Below are 26,291 nucleotides of genomic sequence, written 5' to 3' on the forward strand. Positions count from 1 at the left end.
ATCTTTCGCAGACAAACCCTTGAACTAGCACATTTTCTCCTGCCGTGATAAAATTTAAGTAACTTCATTAATTACTTTATTAATCCCCAAATGGAAATTCATTCTCTGCATTTGACCCATCCTTCGATCCTGCTGGGGCGACCTGTGAAGCCAGGCTAACGGTCAGTATCATCTGGCTGGAGGGTTACATGTTTTTACAAGTAGGCTAAACTGGAGTACCCACGCAGACGCGAGAACAACATGAAAGGCCCCGTCCGGCCGCGGATCAAACCCGTAATCCACGGTGCCATGGGTCCGACAGCCCATTAGACCGACCTCTCATTATTCTGAAGATTTGCCATTGAGCGACGTCTCTAACCCAGTTGTGTTGTGGATGAGAGAGCCATATGCAACCACTGGCCCTAATGTTGAAGGAATAGGCCACCGTTTTTACATACTGAGATATGTTCTTACCTTAGCTTTGACGGGTTCTTTAGGACCTGTCTGATCTTCACCCGTGCCTTCAATCACGTACCGGTCAAGATAGAAGCTACCAAGCTCTTCCACGTTTTCCCTATTTAAATATGGTTACGTGAAGTGTTGCACTACAAAGTATAATTACACAAAATGTAATTACACAAAATGCCTTACACTATAATGTAAGGCGTAGTAATACCAGGAGTAGTTTGGCATCCGCACAGTAAAGTGAAGATTACTGCGCGGATGTCGAACTACTCCTGGTATTATTACACCTTACAATATAGTTCCCCCTTTTATCCGCTAAGAAAATCCACATTGTTTAATTTTGTGTAATTACACTTTGTAGTGTAACACTTCACGTAACCATATTTAAATAGGGAAAACGTGGAAGAGCTTGGTAGCTTCTATCTTGACCTGTTTTGGAGCTATAGTGGAGAGAGGGAGAGGCTAAATGCTAACGCCGTCTGCGCTGTGTTTACGTGACTGAAGGCACGGGTGACGATCAGACAGGTCCTAAAGAACTCGTCAAAGCTAAGGTAAGAACATATCTCAGTATGTAAAAACGGTGGCCTATTCCTTTAAGGTCAGTGGACTCTTGTCAGAACCTAATTTTTTTTTTTTCAACCTCTACTCAATGGGACATTTTCGGGACAAGACGTCGGACCCCGTAATCCATCACTGAACCTCACAGTGTGTTCCTCTCGCCTGTCCAGCCAGAATACACATTTGTCCTATTCTTTACAAAGACGTGTATCTGGAATCAGGGATGATTTCTTCAAATTCCCGAAGGCCGTGATAAACCAATCAGAGAAAGGCCGGATATGCATGCGGCTTATGGTGTGTGGTTTCATGAAGCATTGGCTGAAGAGCGGGGACAAATGTGAACGATTTGCCTTGTTTCTGCCACGAAAATGAGTAATGTTACAAGCTCTGTGATCGATATATAAAACCTTTCGAGATTTGATCGGCTGTTAGCAAAGTTCCAGATGGTCCTGCTTCTGAAGAGGGTGCTCCAGCCCAATTGAAACTCCTCAGCAGCCCACTCTCTGACTCCTTACTGGGATTTCTTTGCACAGATTTCAAATTTGAAAGCACAACACATCAATGCTGAGGTGCCCAAAAGGTTTTCAACGATGTCTACTCTCAGTCTTCAGTTCTCTGCAGTGGCTGTAGTAACGGTAAACAGCCCCAACTGAAATGAAAGGAAAACCAATTAAAAGTGAAACGTGACAGTGGGAGCGTTCACGTGAGGTTTAACGAAGCGGACACTACCGCCTTTGTCACGTACTACAGCCCCAGTTCACCGGGATCCTCGTCCCGGACCGTCTCCTTAAAGTTCTGACGCTTTGTTCAACGTGACTGCGGAGTGATCCTGTTTAATCTCGTAACACTATTTCCTTTGTCCCGGACACTTTTAAGATGAAAACAACAGCAGTAGCTCAGCCGTGCGGTGCCCCCGGCTGCCCCACTGTCGGAGCACAAAGGGCGAGTTACATAATGGTGAGCATAGGGGGAGAGAGAGTGTGTGTGTTTTCGAGCACTGGGCCAAGGTTCACTCGCTGGACATCAGAGGGGGCCGTCACTATTTTGGTGTGTTTTCGGCACTCGCTGAAACTGGCTCAGTCCAGTACGAGCCGTTTTCCAGAAAGTGGAACAATGCGCGTTATTTCATGAACAGGAACACGTTTGATGTTCTGCTGGTGTCTGGGCGGGTTTTCCTGCAGTCTCCCTCAAACCTGGAGACTCCAAAGAGACACAGTGCGTCACAAAGGTACAAAGTGTTTATGAAATGTTTTTTTCTGGAAATACAAAGGAATATGAAGTGTCTATTCACCACTACATTACTCAGTGCAGTTTTGTAAAAGTAATATCAGTAGAAGTATGCTACAAAAGAGCATTGAAAATATTAGACAAGAAGCCTTCGTCATACCACCATTGTCAAATTTTAGATAAATATAAATTTTTAAACTTTGCTAATTTCAAATTATTTAAATCAGCCTGTCTAATCTATAAGGTTATACATGGTCTGGCGCCTCCACCATTGAGTGATTTTATTAAACAAAAGTCTAGCAGTGCCGCGGGGTCTCGAGTGACTCGAGCCACTGTGAGAGGTGATTGTGAATTGGCATTTAAGCGGACTGCCTTTTCACAGAACGTCCTGTCACATCAGGGAGTGAGCTTCTGGAATAGTATTCCACTGTCAGTGAGGGAAAGCACGAGTCTCCCTACATTCAGGAGTCATTTAAAAGTGTGGCTGAGGGGCACACAAACATGTGATCATGTTTAGTTAATCATGATAGTGCATTATAAAAAAAAGAGATACAATTATCAGTGTAATACGGGTTGTGCAATAAGAGTCCCAGAACATGGGTTGGCAATAGGGGTCAGTGTAATGCGGGTCAGTGCAATACAGTATGGTGCAATATGGGTCAGTGCAATACAGAATGGTGCAATATGGGTCAGTGCAATATCAGGTCTGTCAGGGCATGTGCATTATTGAGGTTTGTGCAATACAGTCGATGCATTTACTACTTTCTATATTCTCCTCTGTTGTCCACTCTTGTTATTGTTATTTGTTTTAACATGATGTGATCACTGTTCTCATTCCTGTCTGTACATAGTCTGTATATAGTCTGTATATAGTCTGTATATCGTGTCTCTGTATGTTTTTACTAACTCGTGTGTAACATCAACCTGCCAGGGGGTCTGCAGATGGAAATTAGCCTAAGGCTATAATCTGGCATATTTACATTTGTAAAAATGTTCATTAATATGTATTGTCCCTCCTTTTCAAATACAAAAAAAAAAAAAAAAAGTAGTTAGCACAGCTCTCTCCCTGTCTGCAGTATTAGCCCCAGCATGATACTGCAGTGCCCTGTATTATACTGTGACACTATCCACTGTGGTGATATCAAAACACACTGTGAACTTGGAAGAGATTGTTTATGTGAGGCTCCTTTTGCATCGCCAACCTGTAACTGAAGATGCACCTGCTGTATCCACTGCCAGCTTTTGGTCTTATTCACTAAATCAACAGTATCCATTATCCTTAAGGTCAGGTAGTTGACTGGATCACTACAACACTGTAGCGCTTAAACTCTGCTATAGCTAACTGCAATGGAGGGTTAGCGCAGTTCCTTAAAAAGAAGAGAAAAAGTTGTATTTGGCGTAATCATGGCTCAGCTTCGGGAGCTGTGTAAACCTGTTGACCCCCGCCTTAACCGTGTGCATTTTCTCCAGTTCAGTTTTACCCAAATCTAGAAGGCTACAGCCTATAGGCCAAAGTAACGGCTCATTTGAAAGCTACAAAATTCATCCAATCTGATCATTTACTGCGTGTAGTTGCTGCGTTGTCGCCACTTTTTGATTTCATTGCTTTACCTATTGCGTTTTCGGCTGTTTTCACACATGTTGGAGCGCTTTGTAGGTCAGCCCGAGACCGCCCTAGTTCCAGCTGCATTTTCTCCAAAGTTAGTTTGTCTGTGTTCACACGCGCTTGCACCAAACATGTCAACATCAGCCACGTAACAACGATCAGCTGTTCAATGAACTTATTCCCATGACGAGCATCAGCCTGTCTATGTGCTGACATGCAGGCACGTACGTTTGCTCTTCCCTGATGTTACGCAGTGGTCACGCCTTTCTCTCGTGGTTAAAGGGGTCGACCCGTCATTCCGACAACCCTCCATTGCGACATCCCGCCAATCCGACACTTTTTGATACCTCTATTCCGACAATCGTTTTGAGCGTAGCCTGTTCAGTTTGTAAACTCCACTATCCTTAAGGTCAGGGCTAAGGTACGGTTAGCATTAGTTTGTAAACTCCACTAGCCTTAATGTTAGGGCTAAGGTAAAGTTAGCGTTAGTTTGTGAACTCCACTATCCTTAAGGTCAGGGCTAAGGTACGGTTGGCATTAGTTTGTAACTCCACTATCCTTAAGGTCAGGGCTAAGGTAAGGTTGGCATTAGTTTGTAAACTCCATTATCCTTAAGGTTAGGGCTAAGGTACGGTTAGCGTTAGTTTGTAAACTCCACTAGCCTTAATGTTAGGGCTAAGGTAAAGTTAGCGTTAGTTTGTAAACTCCACTAGCCTTAATGTTAGGGCTAAGGTAAAGTTAGCGTTAGTTTGTAAACTCCATTATCCTTAAGGTTAGGGCTAAGGTACGGTTGGCATTAGTTTGTAACTTCACTATCCTTAAGGTCAGGGCTAAGGTAAGGTTAGCGTTAGTTTGTAACTCCACTATCCTTAAGGTCAGGGCTAAGGTAAGGTTAGCATTGGTTTGTAAACTAAATTATCCTTAATGTTAGGGCTAAGCTAAGGTTAGCATTAGTTTGTAAACTCCATTATCCTTAATGTTAGGGCTATGGTAAGGTTAGCATTAGTTTGTAAACTCCATTATCCTTAATGTTAGGGCTAAGGTAAGGTTAGCATTAGTTTGTAAACTCCATTATCCTTAAGGTCAGGGCTAAGGTAAGGTTAGCGTTAGTTTGTAAACTCCATTATCCTTAATGTTAGGGCTAAGGTAAGGTTAGCGTTAGTTTGTAAACTCCACGATCCTTAAAGGCATAGGCCACCGTTTTGAAATACTGATATTACTACGCCTTGCAATATAGTTCCCCTTTTTATCCGCTTAGGATAAATGTTTAATTTTGCGTGACTTGGATCGTGTAGAGGCTCATGTAAACATATTAAATAGGGAAAGAGCTTGGTAGCAACTTCACCTAAGTTTGGAGCTATACCTATGCTACGTGAGTGAGGGCACGCGTAAAGACCAGACAGCTACGTATCAATATATCAGCTAAGGTAAGAACATATCTCAGTATTAAAAACGGTGGCCTATTTGTTTAGGGCTATGGTAAGGTCAGGGTTATTTCTAATAGGCCCACATAATTTTAGGAATTATCTTGTGTGTCAGAATGACGGGACGTTGCACAAAAAAAAAAAGGGTCACCACTCCGACAAAGGGGGGAAAAAAATGTCGGCAATCGGACCGCAATGTCGGAGTGCCTGGATGTTTCAGCCGCTCTCGGGCCGAAAGTCCCTTTAGGTCGACCTAACTAGAGCTTAAGTGAGTGTCACTTTTCTGTTACTCCTATGTTGCTTTTTTGTTGTGCTTTTGTCACGTTTTTCTCATTTCACGTATCATCTGTGTTTACTTGTGTTTACATTACTTACATTCTTTTCTATTGTGTCTATACTGAGCTGTTATATTTCAATGTGTCTGTTTTTTTTTCTCTAATTCTTGTTTTGTGTTTCATTTCATTTGGTTGTTAGTTGTTAGTTAGTTTAATATATTTGTAAAATGTACCATGTAAAGGCAGTTTATTGGACTCCCAACGGACTCATTTCAAAGTGTTCATAAGCTCTGTTCAACGCCCCGCTATAACCGTCCCGGGACGTCCCGCCTGAGCCAGGGTGGGAGCGGGGAGCTGTGAGGCGGGCTTAGCTCCTCTCTCACACGGCGCCTTTCTCTCGGTCTGATTTAGATGTTTTCTCCTGTCCCCGGAGCGCAGCGAGACAAATGTGCGCTCTGTTCCCGTTGTCTTTGTGGAGACGCAGCCAAAAGGACGACTTATAAATCTGGTCGCCGGGAGCAACCGCTGGGGGGACATTCCTTCACATGGGCACATAGAGACGTAGCATATAGGTGCTTTTACTGATTGTACACTATACATAACCTTATGAAGACACTTTTGTATTGGAAATGATTCAGGGTAAAAGAGTGGTCGTATAATATGACCTAAATACTCAAAGCTGGTTATATTAGTAGGTAGTATAAGTATTACCTGATGCGTTCCAAATTATTATGCAAATTGTATTTTTGTGTCAAAAAGGTAAAAAAAAAATGTTTTGTTTTTTATGAAACTCTTGGATAGTATTGTGTCTCGGGGCTCTTTGAATCACTGACATTAATCTCAGAGACCTGGGATGATTAGTTTTCAGGTTAAGCCCAGTTAAGGGAAAAACTACTGCAAAAGGATGTTCCACTTTATTAACCAGATCATCATTTTCAAGCAATATGGGAAAGAAAAAGGGTCTCTCTGCTGACGAAAAGCGTGAAATAGTTGAATGCCTTGGTCTAGGTGTGAAAACCTTCGATATTTCATGAAAGATTAAGCGTAATCATCATACTGATAAGAGATTTGTGGATGAGTCAGTGCACACAATTTTTTCAACCACATTTAAATGATCCTCTACCAGTCAAAGACTTGAAAATTATGCTGACTCTCATTTGAGTTGACAATTTAGAAAATCTTAGAAAAATGTCATTTGCATAATAATTTGGAACGCAGTGTAGTTGCCTGGTGGAGTATTCACTTCAAACATAACATTTTTAAACTTCGGACAGGCCCTTTAAAGGGACCTGCAGTTGCACGTAAGACCTGAGGTGGCAGTAGTGAGTATAAAATGACCAACTTGCATCTAGTCCCTTTAAACAAAACAAAAAGAAGATGAAGAAGCCACGCAACAAAAAAGTCGTGGTTGTAATCAATTTGATTACGTTACGGCCTGAACTGAGCGCATTTTCTCCAGTTTGGCTTTGTCCAAATCTAAAATCTTAAAGGAACAGGCCACCGTTCGTCCATACCGTGAGTTGATACATACCCGGCTGGTCTTTGTGCCCGTGGAAGAGCCTGGTCGCTTCCAACTTCACCCCTGTTTGGAGCTATAGGAATATACTGGGAGAGGCCAAATGCTAACAACATCTTTGGTCGTTTTGCGTGAGTGAGGGCTCGCACAAAGACCACAGAGGGACGCATCAACTCGTCTGATCTCAGGTAAGAACACATCTTAGTATGTTGAAGCGGTGGCCTGTTCCTTTAAAGGGACTAGATGCAAGTTGGTCATTTTAAACTCACTACTGCCACCTCAGGTCATACGTGTAACTACACCTTCTGTATTAAGCTCGTGCATGACGGCATTTGGACCCGAAGTAACAACTTTTTGAGTGACAGTGCAGTTGTGGTGAACAGGTCTGAGCTCATTCCACACATTAGGACATGGCTGGAACATGTAGGGGGAGGAAAATGGTTAATTTGAACATTTTTAAACTTTGGACAAGCCCTTTAAAGGGAAAAAAAGCGAGGTTAGTTAGGTTAGGGGTTAGTTTATAGTATCTCAGGGAAAGAAAAAAAATCAAAAGCTTTAATTGATAACATTCTCTCACTGTTGGGCTGTAGACCTATAGGCATGTGTAAGTAATGACTGAGGAATGGAAATCAGAAAGAGAAGCATAAAAAAGTTTGAGTTAGCACTTTACATTTCCTTGGTTCCGCTGCTGCACGGTCCTCTCCTCCTCCCATCCCTGACCTCCCCATCCCTCAGTGCTTCGCTTTTCTTCTCCAGGCTCCGTATCTAAGAGGGATTCCTTCAGGCCCAGCCTAATCTGCCCGGCAACAAAGACACAATTGTTCTTCTCTAAAGCCTGGTACAGTAAGACTAAGAGAATGAGCTACGGCAAGAGACGACCATTAAAGGAAAGAGAATGAGGACTTTAAAGCAGGTCAGGAGTAGGTCTTTTAGAGGACAGTGTTATGCATTTGCTTATTTTACTATGTCTACTATGTTTGTGTTTTTATCCTATTCATGGTATTACTAGTTCATGATGTACAAGCTGCAGGATTTCACAAGAAGAAGATGTTGTTTCCCAAAGCCTCAGAACCTCGCCTCCCCCTGGTCTGGCATCAACAATTCAACTTTGGGTTCATCAGTCCGCAGTATATTTTTCCAGTTCTCTTTCACAAACCAAAGTTGAATAGTTTGGGAGGAACACACAACGTCATGTGTGGAGGATAAATGGAACAGCACCAACATCCAAACCCTCTCCTCACTGTGAGGTCTGGAGCAGGAGAATCATGGTGTGGGGCTGCTTTGTTCCTCAGGGCCTGGACAGCGTGATGTCATCAATAGAGAAATGAATTCACAAGTTTATCACGATAATGTGCAGAAAGACCTGAGACATTCACAACAGCTTGGAATAAGTAAGTGAACCCCTGTATTAAACACCTGCTGATCCTTCTTTTGCAGCATTAACTGCTTCTCTGTAGTTGTAGATTAGACGCTCACAACGATCAGGATGAATCTTGGACCATTCCTCTTTACAAAACTGCTGCATTTCAGTGAGATTCCTGTGTTCACTTATTTTTTCCTCCCTGTCCTGTGAATGTTTACATGTTATGACAAAAATAATGATAAAAATATGATCAAATGTAATTGTCTGGGTGGTATTAGTTCAAGCAGACACTGTTTAATCCATCCATCCATCCATTTTCTTCCACTTTTCCGTTGCCGGGTCGTGGGGGCAGCTGTCCGAGCTGACCAAATCACATTGCACCAGCTCCTCTGACTCCTCCTGCAGATGGTGGGTCAACAGAAGGACGGCCTCATGGTTCAAACCAGGCCTGTTGGTCTCTCATAAGGGGCTTCTGAACAGCTGTTTGTCTGACCCGTCACCTATAGGACCTGTTTGTCATGGGAGACTCAACCAGGGGCACGAAGCCCCCGACAACAGAGCTCCTACGATCATTCGGGCGCTCAAACCCCTCCACCATGTTAAGGTAGCGGTTCCAGGAGGGGGATACTGTATAATCATTCTTATAATTCTGATGAAGATCAGACCATAGTTTATGACCAATTTAGGCAGAAACTCCAAAGCGTTCACATATTTTTTCCTCCCGCTGTATATCTAGGAACAGGCCACCGTTTTTCCATACTGAGATATGTTCTTACCTGAGATTAGACGAGTTGATGCGTACCTGCCTGGTCTTTGTGCGTGCGCTCAGTCATGCAAAACGATGTTAGCATTTGGCCTCTCTCAGTATATTCCTATAGCTTCAAACAGGGGTAAAGTTATAAGCGATATATTACTCTATTACAAACAAGTATGAAGCTTCACAAAGCAAAACATCTTCATCAGCACCTCCTGGATGTTGGAAAGCTCTAAATTTCTGGAACCAGTAGGCCTCTCTCTCTCTCAGTTTTGAAAACTTATCTCCTCCTCTCATCAGGGATTCAATACGAGCATCATCAGCAAGACGTTGAATAAAATGCCTACTCGTAGTCTTGGTTATTCCTTATCTGTATCTCCCGTTTGGATGTTCTTTTAAATCTCTTCCACAACATGTGCATCCTCCTGTGTAGCAGAACAACGACAGCGCCACACGTTTTTTGTCCCCCCCCCACTATAATGTAGCCTCTGTATTGTTTGGATCTGCTCAGCGCAAATCCCTCGCGGCGCGGCCTAAAGGGTTAACTCCACGTGACAAAGAGTGCATTGTTTTTGTGCAGCACTAGGTTAACCGTGGGACCGAGCGGGCGAGCAGGAGGAGGATGCTGCGGCGGCGGCGGACAAACATAAAGATCAGACCGTAAACACCGGTTACGTAAGAGATCGGAGAGATTCTACCTTCGGTAATAATCCCATCATTATCACATTCTTTCTCGTCATGGAGGTGACATCATGGTTGGATGGAGGCTGACCGAAAGGCGCTGCACTGTCATTTTCTATAGACTAACATTAGATGGAAACGATGAAGCTGCTGGGTCACTGCTGATAGCTACGTGATACATCTAACACTGTAGTGTCCAAATGTGTGACCCATAACTCCAGTATTTTACATTTTAAAGGCTCCATTAGTGAGCTATAGTCATGGAATGTGGCGGGAATCTCAGATAGTAGCTCACGTTTGGCAACACATTCCCACATTCTATTTACCGAATCCCAGAGCGAAATGGCAATTGTGCACATGCTTTGCCAGACTGTCTATTGTGCACAGAGAAGCAGGTCTGGACATTCAGCAGTTGGGGGCTTTTGAAAGGGCAGGACAAACACGCACAGAGTGGCCCTCACCTGTTAACTTTGCATAGCTAGCGGACCTCAAAGCAGAGACAGTTTCTCGATTCCAAAAATCCTGGAGCAGCAGTGGAGGCAGTGGAGGAAGTGGAGGCAGGGAGCTGGAGCAGGACACGAGGAGCTACAGGACACCGGGACGATCTGGACAGACGGAGGTACATTAGCTAAAAGACGCTGCTGAAATAAGCCAGATTTATCACAGCCAAAACTTTTACTCTCATTTAAAGTAGTAGGAATAGTAGTAGTAGAAGTAGCAAGTAAGTGAATAAGTTCGTTATTTGTCATTGTATTGTATTTGTTGGTTTCAGATTTGTTGGATCTGAAACCAACAAAGTCAAGTGCTGGATAAAAGAAGCTATACGTGCTTTTCCTGTGACGTCATGCGTTGTTGTGGCCGCCATTTTGAATACCGAAGCACCGAACACCGCTGCAATACCCTGTCTCAAAACTGGGACTCGCTTTCTACAAGTTTCCTAAAGACCCAGTTCGTCGACAAAAATGGAAGCTGCCGTCAGGAGAGACCACTGGACTCACGGCCGACTCCCAGCACTGCAGTGAGCACTTTGGTCCAGGTAAGTGAAGCAATGCGGAAACATTGTAACGCTACCGAGGCTAGGCTACAAACAAACGCTAGGCTGTCTCGAGTAGATTAGCTTGGTTAAGGCGGGCAAGAGGTTAAAATGTCGCCCACGGACTGAATTGTCCGTTGGGGAGAGCAATGTAAACACACTTCGCTTGTTAATGTTACCCTGATCCATAGCTGATAAAACCATAAACTATCGATAAAACACGACTCATAGTAGACTAAAACAAAATAACAACCCTCATCGCTTTACTGTTTGAGAGAGATGAGTGCCGACACATGCTAACGTTCACAAAAGGCAACCAGATACGTTTATTTGTTACTTACCCTTCCTGTAACTAAGAACATTTTGCGCCTCTTCACCTGATGTATCTTGGCACCCGTCACCCATCCTGAGATAAAGCAGTGATAGTCCGGCTTCACCGGTGTATGGAGAGGGATTATAGACCACATAAATGTCCGCAAACGTTAGATACGGCGAACTGTCACTGGTTTTAAGTGCCGTTAAAAAAATCTCCAGACAGTTTATAAGGATAAACTCCCACGGTTTCGATCTTCATTGTGTATCTGTTCAGCTCATCTGCTAAAGTGTGCAATTTGTTGATGTAGCATCTTGAATTCAACTAGTTGAGACGCAGATAGATACTGTTGCATTAGCCAGTGGTGTTCAAAATGGCGGCTAGAACTACAGAAGTCAGAGAAATCAGGAAACGGAGCCCCAACACCATCCACCATGACGAGGTGATACTTCATGTAAAGGTAAAGATTTCAACATCTCTAACCCCAGTGTCTGACAAAATGAACCCTAAAAGTGACACTGTAACACGACTAGACACATGAACGTTACGAAGTTTGTTCAGGTGTTAGTCCTGAGCCGCTGCGACTGGGCCGCGCTGCCATTGTGCGCCAGCCTGACCACCATTATGGAGGTCGGGAAACCGTAGCAACCGGAGGAAGCCCGGCTGGCTGGCCTTCAGTCTCCTCTGTCCCTCTGAAATGCTGCACCGCCTCCTCAGTTTGTCCCTGTTTCAGAGCGTGGTGTCCTGCACTGGTCAGCTCCACCTTCTCCTTCCTCTTCCTCCTGCGCAGCTCCCTCCGCTCCACAACAGTCTTTCACCATCTTCTGGGAAGAGCTTAGCAGTTTGTCTGTTTTATACTCCAGTGAACGTCCTTTAGACAGTAGTAGGGATCGAAGACATGTGTGGCTTAGCTGTGAATCTTGCCCGGATACCTCCTAGTTTGTCGCTTTTGCTGCTTCCCGTGGCTCCTCCTGTGACGCCTCCACTGTGCTGGAGTCTTGGCAGTAAAAAAAAAAAATCCACCGAACCTCAAACAAAAGCACGGAAAAGACGTAAACTGTAAAAACATGCAGTAAAGCAATGTGGAACACAGAAACCACAGATGCAGTTCACACAAAAAAAAGGCAAAAACGCAGCTGTACCAAGGGAGAGGGAGGTTGCTGCTTGTTTACACGTTGCCATGACATCCACATAGTAAAACATTGTCTATCCATAAAGTACCTAAGTCAAGATTGCTTCAATTTTCAGATTGAGTTTCCTCTCAAACATTACAGGTGGTATTTAGGGCCAAGAACAAATTGTTACCAGGAAATATTTAAATGCTTTTTATTGAAAATGAAGGTGTTAATAAAACTAAGAAATAAAATGCGCTTCAAGTCTATGTTTATACAGACAACAAGAAAAAGCTTTTCCGTCTCGGTATCTGGAATAAGATTATGGAATAAGTTGCCAATGGAAATCAACAATTTAAAAGGAAATACACAGAAATGGTTCTTGCTCTTAAAAGTCATTACAATGAATGTATAAGATAAGATAAGATAAGATAAATATGTATGTATATGTGTGTGTATGCAGGTATATATATATGTATATATATATATGTGTATGTGTGTATGTATATATGTGTGTACATATTTTTATATATATATAATTTTGCCGATTAATCGCAAGTCAATTCAAGTTCAAATTGAAAGATTTCAATTGGTTACCATAAAGTTGTCCAAATTATAGAAGCAACACTTTAACTGCTGCTGTTGCTCCGCTGTCATTGCTATAACTACTCAAACTACACAATAGTAACTTAGGGGCGAGATATGGATCACGACAGGCACAAAAAGCCTCGTCCTTTTAACACATCACACAGTAAAGGAGGTAAACATCATCCACCAAGTCAACTAGTCAGTGCAGCTGGGTGGGGACTTGTTGATTGGGGGCTTACACCCACTCTCAACAGGCCACTACACACTCTGGCTTTTTAACACCACCTCACTAGATAGGGTATACAAATTGGACATGTCATTTATCCAATATCGATAACAAATAGTGGATAGTAATGACAACAAGGAAGTGGCAAGATGGCAGAATATAAAGTCCAATATGACTATAATATGAAATCGGACATTCACTGATAATGACAAAAAATGAAAATTGTTATGATAAATAACAATAACTACCAATCACATTTATTACTTTTTTTTTATTTCTATTAGCATGCTGTGTTAATGATATGAAATGGTAAAACCTCCTTGTTTGCCAGTGCTGCTAAAGTCTGTTGATCCTATGTTGACAATTGTAACAACAGTAGGATAAAACAACTCACAAATACATATAGGTATATAATTGTGTACTGACACTGATATAGAATACTCAGAAAGAATTGTACTTTGTTTATTTAAGGTAAATGTAAAAGTAATGTATAACTGTAGCATCGTGAATTGCACATGTAATGTACATGAACAAGGGGTCGGCACTTCTAAGCTTTTGCTTCAGTCGACTCCCTTTGAGCTTCCATTAACTGTATGATTGTGAAACTCTGGAGAAAGAGAACATGTTAATTGCTCAAATAAAATAAAAAAAACTACTACACTACTTAAACTACCTCAGTAGTAAAGGTAGTATTTAAGGCCTATAAGATCTAAAGAGCCAAGTGCATTCCCCTCCACTTACGTGACATTCAAGCTACATTTATATACATTAACCGTAAGAGATGAATGTATATTGGAAAAAGCCAATGTGCTCGGCTCAGGTGGGGATTAAGAGGTTAAAATAGTTCATGACTTACCGATTCTCGCCACAGTTGAGGCTTGAGCCTTTCCCATCACCGCTGACTCCACTCAAGTCTCCATCTCCGTGCGTAAAAAGGGGGGCGTGTTCCAAATTACGCAGCATCTCTCTCTCTCTCTCTCTCTCTCTACTACCAATACTCCCGCTCCCCGCGCGCACTGGCCAACACAGTCTCTGACCTCCTCTCCGCGCATCTCTCCTGCCGCGCTCGGAAGACAAAAAAAAACTTTTGACCTTTCCCCTAACACGAGGAAACATCATGGCGAACTCCGGGATCCAGCTGCTGGGCTTCTTCATGTCGCTGGTGGGGATCGCGGGGCTCATCATAGGGACTATTCTGCCGCAGTGGAAGATGTCGGCGTACATCGGGGACAACATCATCACGGCCGTGGCCATGTACCAGGGCCTGTGGATGTCCTGCGCGTTCCAGAGCACGGGGCAGCTCCAGTGCAAGATCTACGACTCCATCCTGCAGCTCGACAGTGAGTAGCGCGGACTTTTTGGAGACTTTTCTGTGATGTGTGTGGGCGGCCCCGTTCATGGGCACTGTCTTTGTTTTTCTTTTCCTTACATGAAACATACTTGTGTCAAATGCAGGTTTATTAAGACGAACGATTGTTAAAGGGATTCTGTTTGTGGACATGTTGATGGAGTCAGGGGCGGACTGGGACTGGGAAAACAGCCCTGGACTCTTTTTTGATTGGTATCATCAGCAAAAAAGAACGGGAAAGGTGGTCGTAGAAACAGAAGCAAAATCATTAATATAAATAATAAATAATAGCGGTCCCAAAATTGAACCTTGTGGTACACCATACTCCACGGAATTCCTTTTAGATTCATGTTTTTTTTTTTATACTGGGCTTTACCCAAATCTAAAAGCTTGACAATGTAACGCCTCATTTGAAAGCTAAGACCTACAAAAGGGACGGAAACGTTTCGTCACGTCGCCGCATTTTTGTCATATTTTTGTTTTGTTTTTTTATTATTTTTTCTATCATTTTTTGTTGTTTCTCTCGTTTTTGTAGTTTTTTTTGTCCGTGTTTTTCCTCATGTTTTTTTCCTCTTTTTCTCGCTATTTTGATGCTTTTCTTTTTAGCTTTTAGATTTGGGTAAGGCTAAGTTGAGGCGGGACCGGTGGCCCTAGAGCCAGTGGCCCTTCTGTGCTCTTCCAGAATGGACACATGGCCAGTCCGCCCCTGGATGGAGTAAAGCTGAAGTGAGCGTTTGTAGAAGACACAGACACATTCATGAAATTCACAATTTACAAAACACTACATGCGCTAGCTGCTCTATTAGGCTGTGTTTACCAGATAACGATCCATAATGGATTCTTTTGTCGATTAATCGATTTGTTGTTTCAGCCCTAATTAAAACCATTCATAGGTTTGTAGTAAGTCCCTAAAACTGGGGTACCTGACTTTTTGTTTTTGTTGTTGTTGTTGAGTGAAACATTTTTTTTTCCACCTCAGGGTATGAAAAAAAACACACACGCAGAACTTGTTGCATTGTCTTCACCTTCACAATGTAAGACAGACGCACAATCGGGTCCTGCTTCACTTTGTCAGCGCTGTTCACGGGCGTGAAACGTGCATGTCATGTATTAGCGTACATGAGGGTTAGGCAACGTCAGGCCCGGGGGCCAAAACCGGCCCTCCATCATAGGACCTCTGGCCCTCGAGATGATTTTGAGCAATATCTGTGCACAAATCCGAGATTAAATGTCCGTTTAAACATTCTATAAATGTGAAAAATGCAGTGCCTTTTGAAGGAACAGGCCACCGTTTTGAAATACTGAGATATGTTCGTACCTGAGCTTAGACGAGTTGATGCGTAGCTGTTTGGTCTTTACACGTGTGCTCAGTCATGTAAACAGGGCACAGAGGGCGTTAGCATTTAGCCTCTCCTCCTCTCCTCGATGGCCCATAGTGGAGGTGAAGATAGAAGCTACCAAGCTCTTCCTCGTTTCCCCTATTTAAATATGGTTACGTGAGCCTTTACACAATCCAAGTATAGTTACACAAAATGAAACAATGTCGATTTTCAAAGCGGATAAAAGGGGAACTATATTGCGAGGCGTAGTAACATTACTAGGCTCATGTAACCATATTTAAATAAGGAAAACATGGAACAAGCTTGGTAGCTTCTAACTTCACTGTTTACGTGACTGAACGCACGTGACAGCTACGCATCAACTCAAAAATACATCAGTATTTGAAAACGGTGGCTTGTTCCTTTAAAATTCCTTGGCAGTCACCCATTAAAGCCATACATGATGTACAATACTGGCATATGGGCAAGTGAGAACATTTGCAAAATAGCATTTCTTTGTTTTGATGTACAATCTTGGTTTTTGTGTCATTTCATGAAACCTGCCAGCCTCATAGTGTTGTTGGGACAGGAATAGCTAAGTCTGGCAGCTTCTCTTGACCAATAACAATACTACAAAGTTGACAAGACGCTGAACATAATGAAACACAGACAACATAATTAAGATCTGTATTTATCATCATACTATCTTATTAGGTGTCAGTAAGAGTATGTATTGAAGGTTGCAGTCCCCATACTCTAAGCTCTCTACCACCTTCCACGTAGCTCCCAAAATTATTTTCGTAAGAGTAGCACACAGCGGGGGAAGGCTGGACACCTCTGTGTGTGCTGAGTCAGCTTTGACAGTTAACTACAGCAGTTGATTAGCTTCTCCATAATTACCACCACCATCTGCTAGCTTCAGACGTCCATTGTGATCAATCATGGGTTTGCTGAAGGCTATTGTCGTCTTTTAAAAGTTCTACAAAAGCTAATATGGCTAATGTACGCAGCGCTGCTTCTATTTGAGGCTAACAAAAAAGTCATCAGGCTAATTAATTGCAGCCTAATGACCTTCAGTGCTAGCATTTATCATTTAGCCAGGAGGGTGTGTCAGCTAATGCTTCTCTATTCTAATTTACAATAATCAAGTTGGGTTCTTAAAGAGCACTTCTGGGTTAGTGCAGTCACCAAGGTCAATATGGCCGTGGGTAGAGATTTTGTCACATGATTTTCAAGAAACTCACCAAATAAAAGTTGTATTGTTGGTTCGAACCCCAGGTCAGCCCATCTTCAGTGTGTGCAATAGTTGCTATGCTTCCAGTAACAGCTTAGGTATGTATCCTGCTTAAGGCCCATAGTTGCAGTGATCACTCAAAAGCTTTATCAAATAGGTCTGACACCTCATTAGGAGGTGGTTTGAATCCCGCAGGTGCACACTTTCATTGTGTCCTTGGGCAAGACACTTCACCCTCCCTGCCTCCAGTGTCTGCTACTGGTGTGACTGAGAGTGAACGGGTGGGAGGTGACTTGATGTAAAGTGCTTTGAGCGCCACATTATGGGAGAAAAGCATTTTATAAATGTGACCATTTACCATCCCAATCAGATGGTCTTTGTGTTTCCAAAACTGATGAGCCCCATGCAACCAACGCCCTCGGGCTCCTTCAGCTCTTACTCAGGGTCATCTTCAAATGTAGAGAGCATGCTTTGGTATAGGCATTTATGCTTTGTGTTTGGTTTACACCCAGTTTAGACATTATTTAGTAACATTTAGGTCTAGATTAGAGTCTTTTCACACCTGCTTTAGTGATCTAGGCCTAGTGTTACTTGGAAGGCCAACTGTTTTATGAGGTGGCATCAGGACAGAGATAATCTACTTGCGATCTATGTACCCTGTACCTTTTTTGAAAAATCTTTCTTAAGTCCATATGAACTGCCAACAGCGTGTTATTTTATTAGGTCAACCATTTTTAGAATAACTTTTCTAGAGAATACTCGAACATTTCCACACTTGCATTAGGAACATAATTTAGTACTAAACCAGTTGCATGATCAATTAGCATAATTCTTTTTACAAAAGATGTCACAAGCGGGCACTTCAGTGAAATGTGTGACCCTCTGATTCCCAATGAACGGTTATACTTCTCTGATTACAAAGAGGTCAACAGTTACAGTATAGTAGCAAGTAGTCAGTACAGTTTCAAGAAGTCAGTCATTTCCCACTGGGATGTTACAACTTCAGAGCCTAATCCACTCACATGTAAACAACACGGCTAATGCTACAACAGTAGGATGTTCCATTGGAAGATGTGCAAAAATGTAGTTGATCTCCAAGGGCAAGACATGGGAGGGATAACTTTTCAAAATTGTGGGAAAATTAGGGAAGAATTGAAAAGGCCTTTTTGTAGCCGGTTTAGGACAATTCTCTTTTTGAGCAACAAAGCAATGGAAATGTGCATACAGCAAATATTGGCCCATTTCTGATGGTTTGCAAAAATATCGCTTCATGATCATTCTGGAGTAGTGGGGCGACGGTGGCACAGAGAGTAGATCGGGTCGTCTTGTGATCGGAGGGTCGGCGGTTTGAATCCCACAGGTGCACACTGTCGTTGTGTCCTTGGGCAAGGCTCTTCTACCACCTTGCTTCCAGTGTCTACGTACACTGGAGTGTGAATGGGTGACAGGTTCCTTGATGCAAAGCGCTTTGAGTGCCTAAAGCAGGTAGAAAGGCGCTATATATATGTGACCATCGCTCAGCCCAAAAGTTCCCTGTTGCCTTGAACCCTAAGTATTGCCTAAAGATAGTCAACTTTGATACTAGTAAAAACAACGCATGGTCATGTATTTTGTACATGTTAAACAAAACTATGATGATCAATTGCAGACGGCCGGGCAAAGCTTGAACACTTTTATATGACAGAACATGCTCTATTCCTCAGAGGGTAGGAGCCCATGGGAACTGCTCTGCACCGTCAGGAATCTCCCCCATAGACAACCCCCACAGGGTCACGGGGATCATTTATCGTAAATGTAGCACTGGGTTACGGTTCTCTACTGTAAAAGCTGTACTTGCGCCGCCGCCAATATCACTTTCACACGGTTAAACAAGAGTGACATAAGAAAAAAACAAGTTCTATCAGCAATGCTGCCAAACTGGAAGCCAGTTCTTATCTCTGTTGTGGATTTGTTCCTTGGTCTGTCAGTTTGCCCCAGGGCAACTGTGACTACACAAAGTATCTCACCGTCAGGCGACTAAATGGTGGCTTCCTCATGGGGCTTTCTGAGCATTGCTGAAGAACGGTTTGGAAAAGAACCATGAGCCACATGCAGTGAAACGATTTGTGAACCTCAGGAACTTCCGTGATCTGAGAAGGTGAGATGGTTAGATGAATAACTGAAAGCGAGGGGATACTGAGTGTCAGGCCATTGTCCACTCTGACCAACACTAGTTTTGTGGAACGGTTGCCTTAGAACATCAGATTATGGCGGATTTTCCCCAATATATCCCTTGACCTTGATCTACCAGTTGCAATACACAGACTCACACAGGCAGGATGTTCTGTTGCTTGAAATAATTGCAGCCTTTGCAATATGCTAATAACATGCGTTCATGACCCTGCACCAGCATCTGATGTCAAAACCTGCCAATGTCACGTCCATCTGAGTCCAGAAGCACTGAGCTTTGAGGAAAATGTTGTTGTTCTGGGCCTTGAGGAAAATGAAGCTTAAGCGCAAATTCAACCTGGAAAACCTTCCTGCAACGTTCATTCATCGCCTCATCACCGGCAGCTCTTCACCAATCATCCAATCACAGCCCCTTCTCAAGCCACACCTTCGCAACAGCCAATCACCGCAGGTGCTCATTCCTGCTTCAGCCATTTCATTGCCCAGGGTCCCTTTCCAACCGTCCATCGTTCGGCCATTTCCCAGCTGTGCGGTGACCCTCCTCCGCCCCTCCTCCACCTGGCCTCTCCTCGGCTCTGCTCGTCGTTGTCAGCTGGCCTCCCCAGGTCTCATCCTCTGCCACCCACCAGTGTCCGGGCTCCAGGGGGAAGATTCTGTCCAACATTCATCATCGCAATGGTTCAAATCGTTAATGCCCAGGTCTGAGCCCCAATAACGATTCATGGCCAATAAAACTTCCAAACGCCACTCTGTTTCTGTGAGTCTTCTCAGGTTGAAATGGTGTTGTTCTGGGCCTTGAGGGAAATTGACCCACTGATAACCCAGTCAAAGGTTTTAGGACTTTAGGAAGGTTCAGACTGTGACAGCGGTCAGAAAATGGGAAGAAAAGTGTCTGTATTGATGTAGGGCAGGGGGAGGCAAGTTTGCTCGGTGGAGGGCCGGTTTTCTTCATCGTCAAAAGACCAAGGGCCGGATCCTCCAATTGAAGCAATTGAAGTAAATCATCACTTTCTACATATGCCAGTGTTGTACCAGTATCATATACTGGAAAAATGTCCATCGTAAATTAGATAAATGACTTAAAATCACTTAGATAAAGGGTTTTTTATGTTAAATTTGAGTCGGTTTGAACTAATCTAAGATCAGATAAAAACACCAATGCCAATGGAACAAATAGAAATCCCACTGGAAATCAAACAAATTAATTTTTTTGTAAAAAATATGTATTATTCACTTAAATTATACAAAATAATCTGAATTAAGAAAAAAAAAATGGTGCTTGTTCCATTGGCAAGAATAGGTTTTATCTGCTTTAAGGCCAGACCAAATCCACTCAATCTTTAGATTTAATCTCTTAATTCAAGTAGATTTAAGTAATTTCTTAGTATTCGTAGAGTAGTCTTTTAGGATTATGGCCTAAAAGGGACATTTTTAGGAATTGACAGTATTTTGAACATTTCTAGAGTACTTTACCAGGCATTTGATCTACAATTTGAGTCATAATATTTCTCAAAATCATCTCGAGGGCCAGAGTTTGATGATAGAGGGCCGGTTTTGGCCCCCGGGCCTGACGTTGCCTACCCCTGACGTAGGGTATGTGTAACATGTTCCCTTATTAGTTAAGAAATAATATAACAATTGCAATTCAACAGGGTTTGCCATTGTGTGTAGGGCTGGGCGGAAAAAAAAAGGTGTTTTTAAATGATTAAGTACTTAGATGTATTTTTTACATACAGTAAAACTTTTAAACTGGAAAGGAAAGCTCCAGTGCCATTTAATCCAAAGATATAAATCTATAAATGAATCTGATTAACTTTCCTAAACAATGTGCCGTAACTGCCAAAGCAGAGGCCCCCGAAAATTCCATTTCCCGTGCGACCGACCGGTTCGCTGCATGTGCGTCGGTTTGGGCTGGACCGGCACAGGCTGGTTCTAGGTGGACCCGGGGATAAACAGGGAGGTGATCTATGACGGGAACAAGAGGGAGGGGTGACAAACGGCGCCTGACAGCGGAGGGGCCCGGGCGCTTTGTTCGTGCGGGTCACACTGTCTCCTGGGTTTTACTTCCAGGAAAGACCCACATTCTTCTTACTCCCTGTTGTTATCAGAGCAGTTACATTTGGTCATGTGGTCCCCAGGGCTCTACTTAAAGTGCATATGACACAAACATTTCACGGGAACTATACTTAACACAAGATTCTGCTTCAAATTCATCCATTTCTCCTTGTCCTCGACAGGTTCTCTGCAGGCCACCCGAGCGCTCATGATCGTGGGGATCATCGTGTCCATCGCGGGGCTGGGCGTGTCCTGCATGGGCATGAAGTGCACCACGTGTGGAGGCGGCGACAAGATCCGCAAGTCCAGGGTGGCCATGACCGGGGGCATCATCCTGCTGGTGGGAGGTGAGACTGCTAATGCTGCTAATGCTACCACTTCCTAACACCTATTCATGTTTTCATTGAGTGTAAAGTCTGTAAAGAAAATGTAAGGTCGTTTTTGTCAAATCATCAAATTCTTCCCGGTTTTAGTCCAGTTTAAATCAACAATTTGCATTTAAAGGTGCATTAGGCAACTTTTTATATGGGAAACTTTAGATTAACCTCTTAGCTGAGTGCATTTTCTCCAGGTCAGTTTTACCCAGATCTAAAAGCTTCTCGACTGGAGTTCACAGCTTACAGGCCAGAGTAACGTCTCATTTGAATGCTGTGTTTTTGTCATTTTTGTTGCTTTCGTGGTCGCTTTTTCCCCCTGGCTCTTTGATGCTTTTTAGTTGTGCTCTTTTGTTGCTTTGTTGTCCTTTTTTATCGCTCTGTACTTCTCGTTTTCGTCGCTGTTTTGACGCTTTGTTCGAGAAGCTTTTAGATCTGGGTATAGCCAAACTGGAGACAATGTGCTGGGTTCGGGTTGGGGTTAAGAGGTTTACGCCGAGGAATGGAAGGAAATGCAGCTATTCGACAAATTGGGCAATTATGTAAAATGGGCAAAATAAATACTGCAGTTGCATGTGTTTTGCACCAAGAAATGTTGATTTAAAGGAACAGGCCACCGTTTTTCCATACTGAGATATGTTCTTACCTGAGCTTAGACGAGTTGATACGTACCTGGTCTTTGTGCGTGTGGAAGAGTGTGGTAGCTTCCAACTTCATCCCCGTTTGGAGCTCTGGGAATACATTTGGAGAGGCCAAATGCCAAAAACATCTTTGGTATTTTTGCGTGACTGAGGGAACGCACAAAGACCAGACAGGTACGCATCAACTCGTCTAAGCTCAGGTAAGAACATATTTCAGTATGTAAAAAACTGTGGCCTGTTCCTTTAATGCCTTAGTGAAACAAGTGTAATGCTTTTCAGTGACATTTAAAAGGCCTTCGTTTCGGCACAATTCCTTTAAATGACTCAAAAAACCCGGAAACTGGTGGATAATTTACAATTTCAATGTAAATCTAGCTTTATTGATTAAGTGACCCGTTATCTACATAGGTGGGCTTACACACATTCATAAGCCAAATTCAAGCAAATATACCATCCACTGGTCAATCGCGTGTGGAGTCCCCTCAGATGACGCGCTCTTTCACTCACTGCTTTACTTTTTTTTTTTTTTAAATGCTGAATTCTAAGTATTATGCAGATCCAGAGACACAAACAGTAATTTGGACCACAGAATCATAATAAAGTGATATCGAGAGGGACCGGGAGGCATTTACGGGACAGAGAGGTGTGGTCCTGCTCCCGGACTTATCATAACACATTTATCTTTTTAGAAGATGGAATGCTAACTAGAAGTTTGTGGTTAACCCTCCCTGGGACATTACTGGAACTCCTCATATGACTCGAACAATGCAGGAAAAAAGCACATTTCCTGATCCTATACCGATTCTTACCCACTGTCACGTCGAGAGTCTAAGAACCGTGCAGTAATTCTAGCTCTGCATCTGAATACAAACTCCCTTGTCACATCATATTTTCCAAACAATAATATATGACATTATTTATTGCCTTTCTTTGTCCCTTATTTCGCTCATTTAGCCGAGCTCAACCAATTTAACTGCACAGGTTCATCAAAAATTCCAAGATTCTGATTCTTTTGGCTGAAATTCACCCCATTTTTTCGCTGGAAAGTTGCCCGTTTTATCCAATTCTCTTTGCTCAGATGTGGTCTCGGGCGGTCAGGGTGGTCAGGGCGGTCAGGGCAGAGCATCTGAAGGACTCTCTCTTTGAGGCTGTGGGACTTCAGAGCGCTCGCTGACCTTGTTTTTCTGTTCCTCCTCTCAGGCATGTGCTGTATAGTGGCCTGCTCCTGGTTCGCCCACAACGTGATCCGAGCGTTCTACAACCCGTACACTCCGGTCAACACCAAGTAAGTCCTGTCCCATCACTGGGAAAAGTCTCCAACATGACATGAAAAACCACACGTCCATTTGGTTCAATCCACTCTTAAAAAAAAGGTGACGTTTAAAAAGTAAACATTACTGATGCCCTCAGCGTTTCTTTTCTCCATTTTAAGATCAATACAGTCCTATTTTATTGTCACGATGTTACAGATCCATTATCAATTGCATCTGTCGATAAGCATTTAACAAGGATCTTTTCTACACTAAATATCCTTGGGTACATGACAGGCTTTAGGTTACATTAATATAAACAACTCACATAAAGTGATTTGATCATTACAGCAGTGGCCAATTTTATTTTATTTGGCTACATTTACGTATTTCTATCATAGTTTCTGACCCAGCCTTTTTCATTAGCGTTAGCATGCTCCCGCTAGCTTTAGCATACAAATGCTAACTGTGGCATTTTAGGCAGAACAACATGGAGGCTCTGAGGTTAGCATTAGGTGCAAAATTAGAAAATAGATGGAAGGAGCTGTTTGAAAAGAGCAAATCCCACTGACCTGGCGGGGATGTTGTTTGTCATAGTGGCAGTGGCCAAAAGAAGTTTTTTTGGAGAAATACTGGACTTGTGCTTGGGACCACCATTCTGGCTAACGCATGTCGTCACCAGTAGAAGTGGTGTCACCATGGGCGTCACTCTCGTCCTCGTTGCCACTTGTGAGAACCTCAATGACCGCGGCACAAGTGCTGCTTGCATTAGATGGCGTAACAGCCAACAAAACAACCTTCCTTAGGGCGCCATCTTGAGGCGGGTGGACACTGCACCAATGATCCCAGTCTGTGTTTCATATTGAGGAGTAGTAGTCGCAGAAAGAGCCTCCTCTCGCAGCAACAAGGATCTCTGTCAGACAATACAGGGGAATTAATAATGGGAATTAACAGGTAATTAACACAACTAAAAAGCAGTTTCTTTTGGAATAAACTCATTCCATGTTTGTTTCCATCTGTGTATTCACCAAGTGTGTTGATACAGTACATTCTCACATTGTTAAAAGAGTTTGTGCCATGTGTCAGTCTGTACAGATTGTTCTGTTTAACACAGCTCTGTGTCAGACACAGGCCCCGCCCAGTGACTCCTCCTACTGTAATATTCAGCGTCTGTCATGATTTGAGTCAGAGACAGGTGAATTTAATTCCTCAGTGTGACAAAACAAAACCATTATATAAAACTTTGCTGTTTCTCCCAGCGCTTTAGAGTATAAAGCAGATTTAGGTTTAGGAAAGTTGTGATATGTTCTGACATAACTACATGGGGCATCACACTTCTTCTATGGGTCATGTGGTGACATTAATCAGATGCATGTTCCATGATTCAAAAGCGTAGTTTGTCTATTTCACGGAAAATACGAAAAAAAAAAAAAAAAAGTTTATTTCAGCATTCATCATTTTGAACATTCTCAAAATGTTCGAGTCAAAGTTCCCATTGAAAGTTTCCAGAAATGTGCGGGAATTTTCGGCCCCTTTGCAAGTCACAAACAACACTGGCCAGGCATGAACAGGACCGACTCCGCGTTTACTTTCCTTACGCTTTTCCGAGGAAATAAATAGCGCTAGCATGCATCGCTAGCATGCATCGCTAGCATGTGTCGCTAGCATGCGTCGCTAGCATGATCTTCAGTCGGAGTTACGGTTCTCTCTTTGAACCATCCCACAGTGGAGACGAGTGCTACTCCCCACGTCTTGCGCTGTGACTTCTACAAATCTCACGAGATGAAAACAATGGTGTGTTATGTCAGATAAGACCCGGGTTGGTGACGTTCTTCTTCTTCTCTCCAGGTTCGAATTCGGCGCGGCCATCTTCATCGCGTGGGGCGGCTCTCTCTTGGACGTCCTGGGCGGGACCATGCTCGCGTCCTCCTGTCCTCGGAAGAAGCAGGTGTCCAAGTACCCGACCACCGTGTCCACCGCTCGGTCCGGACCTCCCAGCAGCGCCAAGGAGTACGTCTGAGAGCGCCCGCAAACCCCGCTGCGCTGGACTGTTACGCTTAAAGGCCTCCTACACGGACTCCTATGGGACAGTTGTTCGATAACCCCCCCAACAGTTTGTGTTTCGGTGCTAGAATTTGAAAGTGTTAGAGTTCAGGGGGGCGATGTTAGTCTATGGCTGAGGAGCAAGATAGGAATGAAACATCCACTGCGTCTTTGCAAATGCCCATATATGGTCATGTTCGAAGCAGCCAGAGGGGGAAAACAAAGAAGAGGAAAAAAAATAAACTTTCTCCTTTTCTTTAACAAATGCTGAATTATGAATATATTTTTCTATCAAATAAAGATACAGAGCCATAAATACTTCAAAAAACGGACAATGCTAAGCAGGAAGCTGTGCTAGCTTCATGCTACATATGCTAACGTTAGCCGAGTTATGCTAGCGAGTGCCGTTTTTCTGCTCCTACTGAACAATTTACAGTAGAAAAAACATCCACGTGGACCCGATTTTGGCTTGGCTTTATTGGTGTGTGGAAAATATGTTTGTAGTCCGCCAGAAAACCAGTGAAAAGTTGTGATTCCCATGAGAGCTTTTCTTCCCCTTGGCTAGGCCACGCCCCCTTGTATGACACGTTGCCGTCAGTAACTATGCATAATCTTTAGTAGCGTCGTGTGTCTGCAACTACCAAGACCAAAATACTAATATTTAAGTTACGGTTTAAGGTGAGATTCTGCAGCTGAAAACATGGATTTTTTTTTCACATAGTGGTAGCCTAGGTTTCT

At 43.1% G+C, this 26,291-nt stretch overlaps 1 protein-coding gene across 1 annotated transcript; it reads left to right on the forward strand.

The window, feature by feature from the left end:
- Window positions 1-14,233: 14,233 nt before the first annotated feature.
- cldn7a (claudin 7a) lies at window positions 14,234-25,960 on the forward strand. Its single transcript, XM_079579657.1, has 4 exons — window positions 14,234-14,460; window positions 21,428-21,592; window positions 23,461-23,545; window positions 25,359-25,960. The coding sequence occupies exons 1-4, from the start codon at window positions 14,238-14,240 to the stop codon at window positions 25,528-25,530; spliced, it is 645 nt and encodes a 214-aa protein (XP_079435783.1). The 5' UTR covers window positions 14,234-14,237; the 3' UTR covers window positions 25,531-25,960.
- Window positions 25,961-26,291: the final 331 nt, after the last annotated feature.

This window comes from Gobius niger (genome assembly GCF_951799975.1).
Source record: "Gobius niger genome assembly, chromosome: 21".
NCBI lineage: Eukaryota > Metazoa > Chordata > Actinopteri > Gobiiformes > Gobiidae > Gobius > Gobius niger.

Excerpts from the sequence above, each read along its gene's own strand:
- cldn7a (XM_079579657.1), top strand. The coding sequence starts at position 14,238 with ATGGCGAACTCCGGGATCCAGCTGCTGGGCTTCTTCATGTCGCTGGTG. Across the intron at positions 14,461-21,427 it reads CTCCATCCTGCAGCTCGACA|GTTCTCTGCAGGCCACCCGA; the intron begins GTGAGTAGCGCG and ends TGTCCTCGACAG. Across the intron at positions 21,593-23,460 it reads CATCATCCTGCTGGTGGGAG|GCATGTGCTGTATAGTGGCC; the intron begins GTGAGACTGCTA and ends TCCTCCTCTCAG.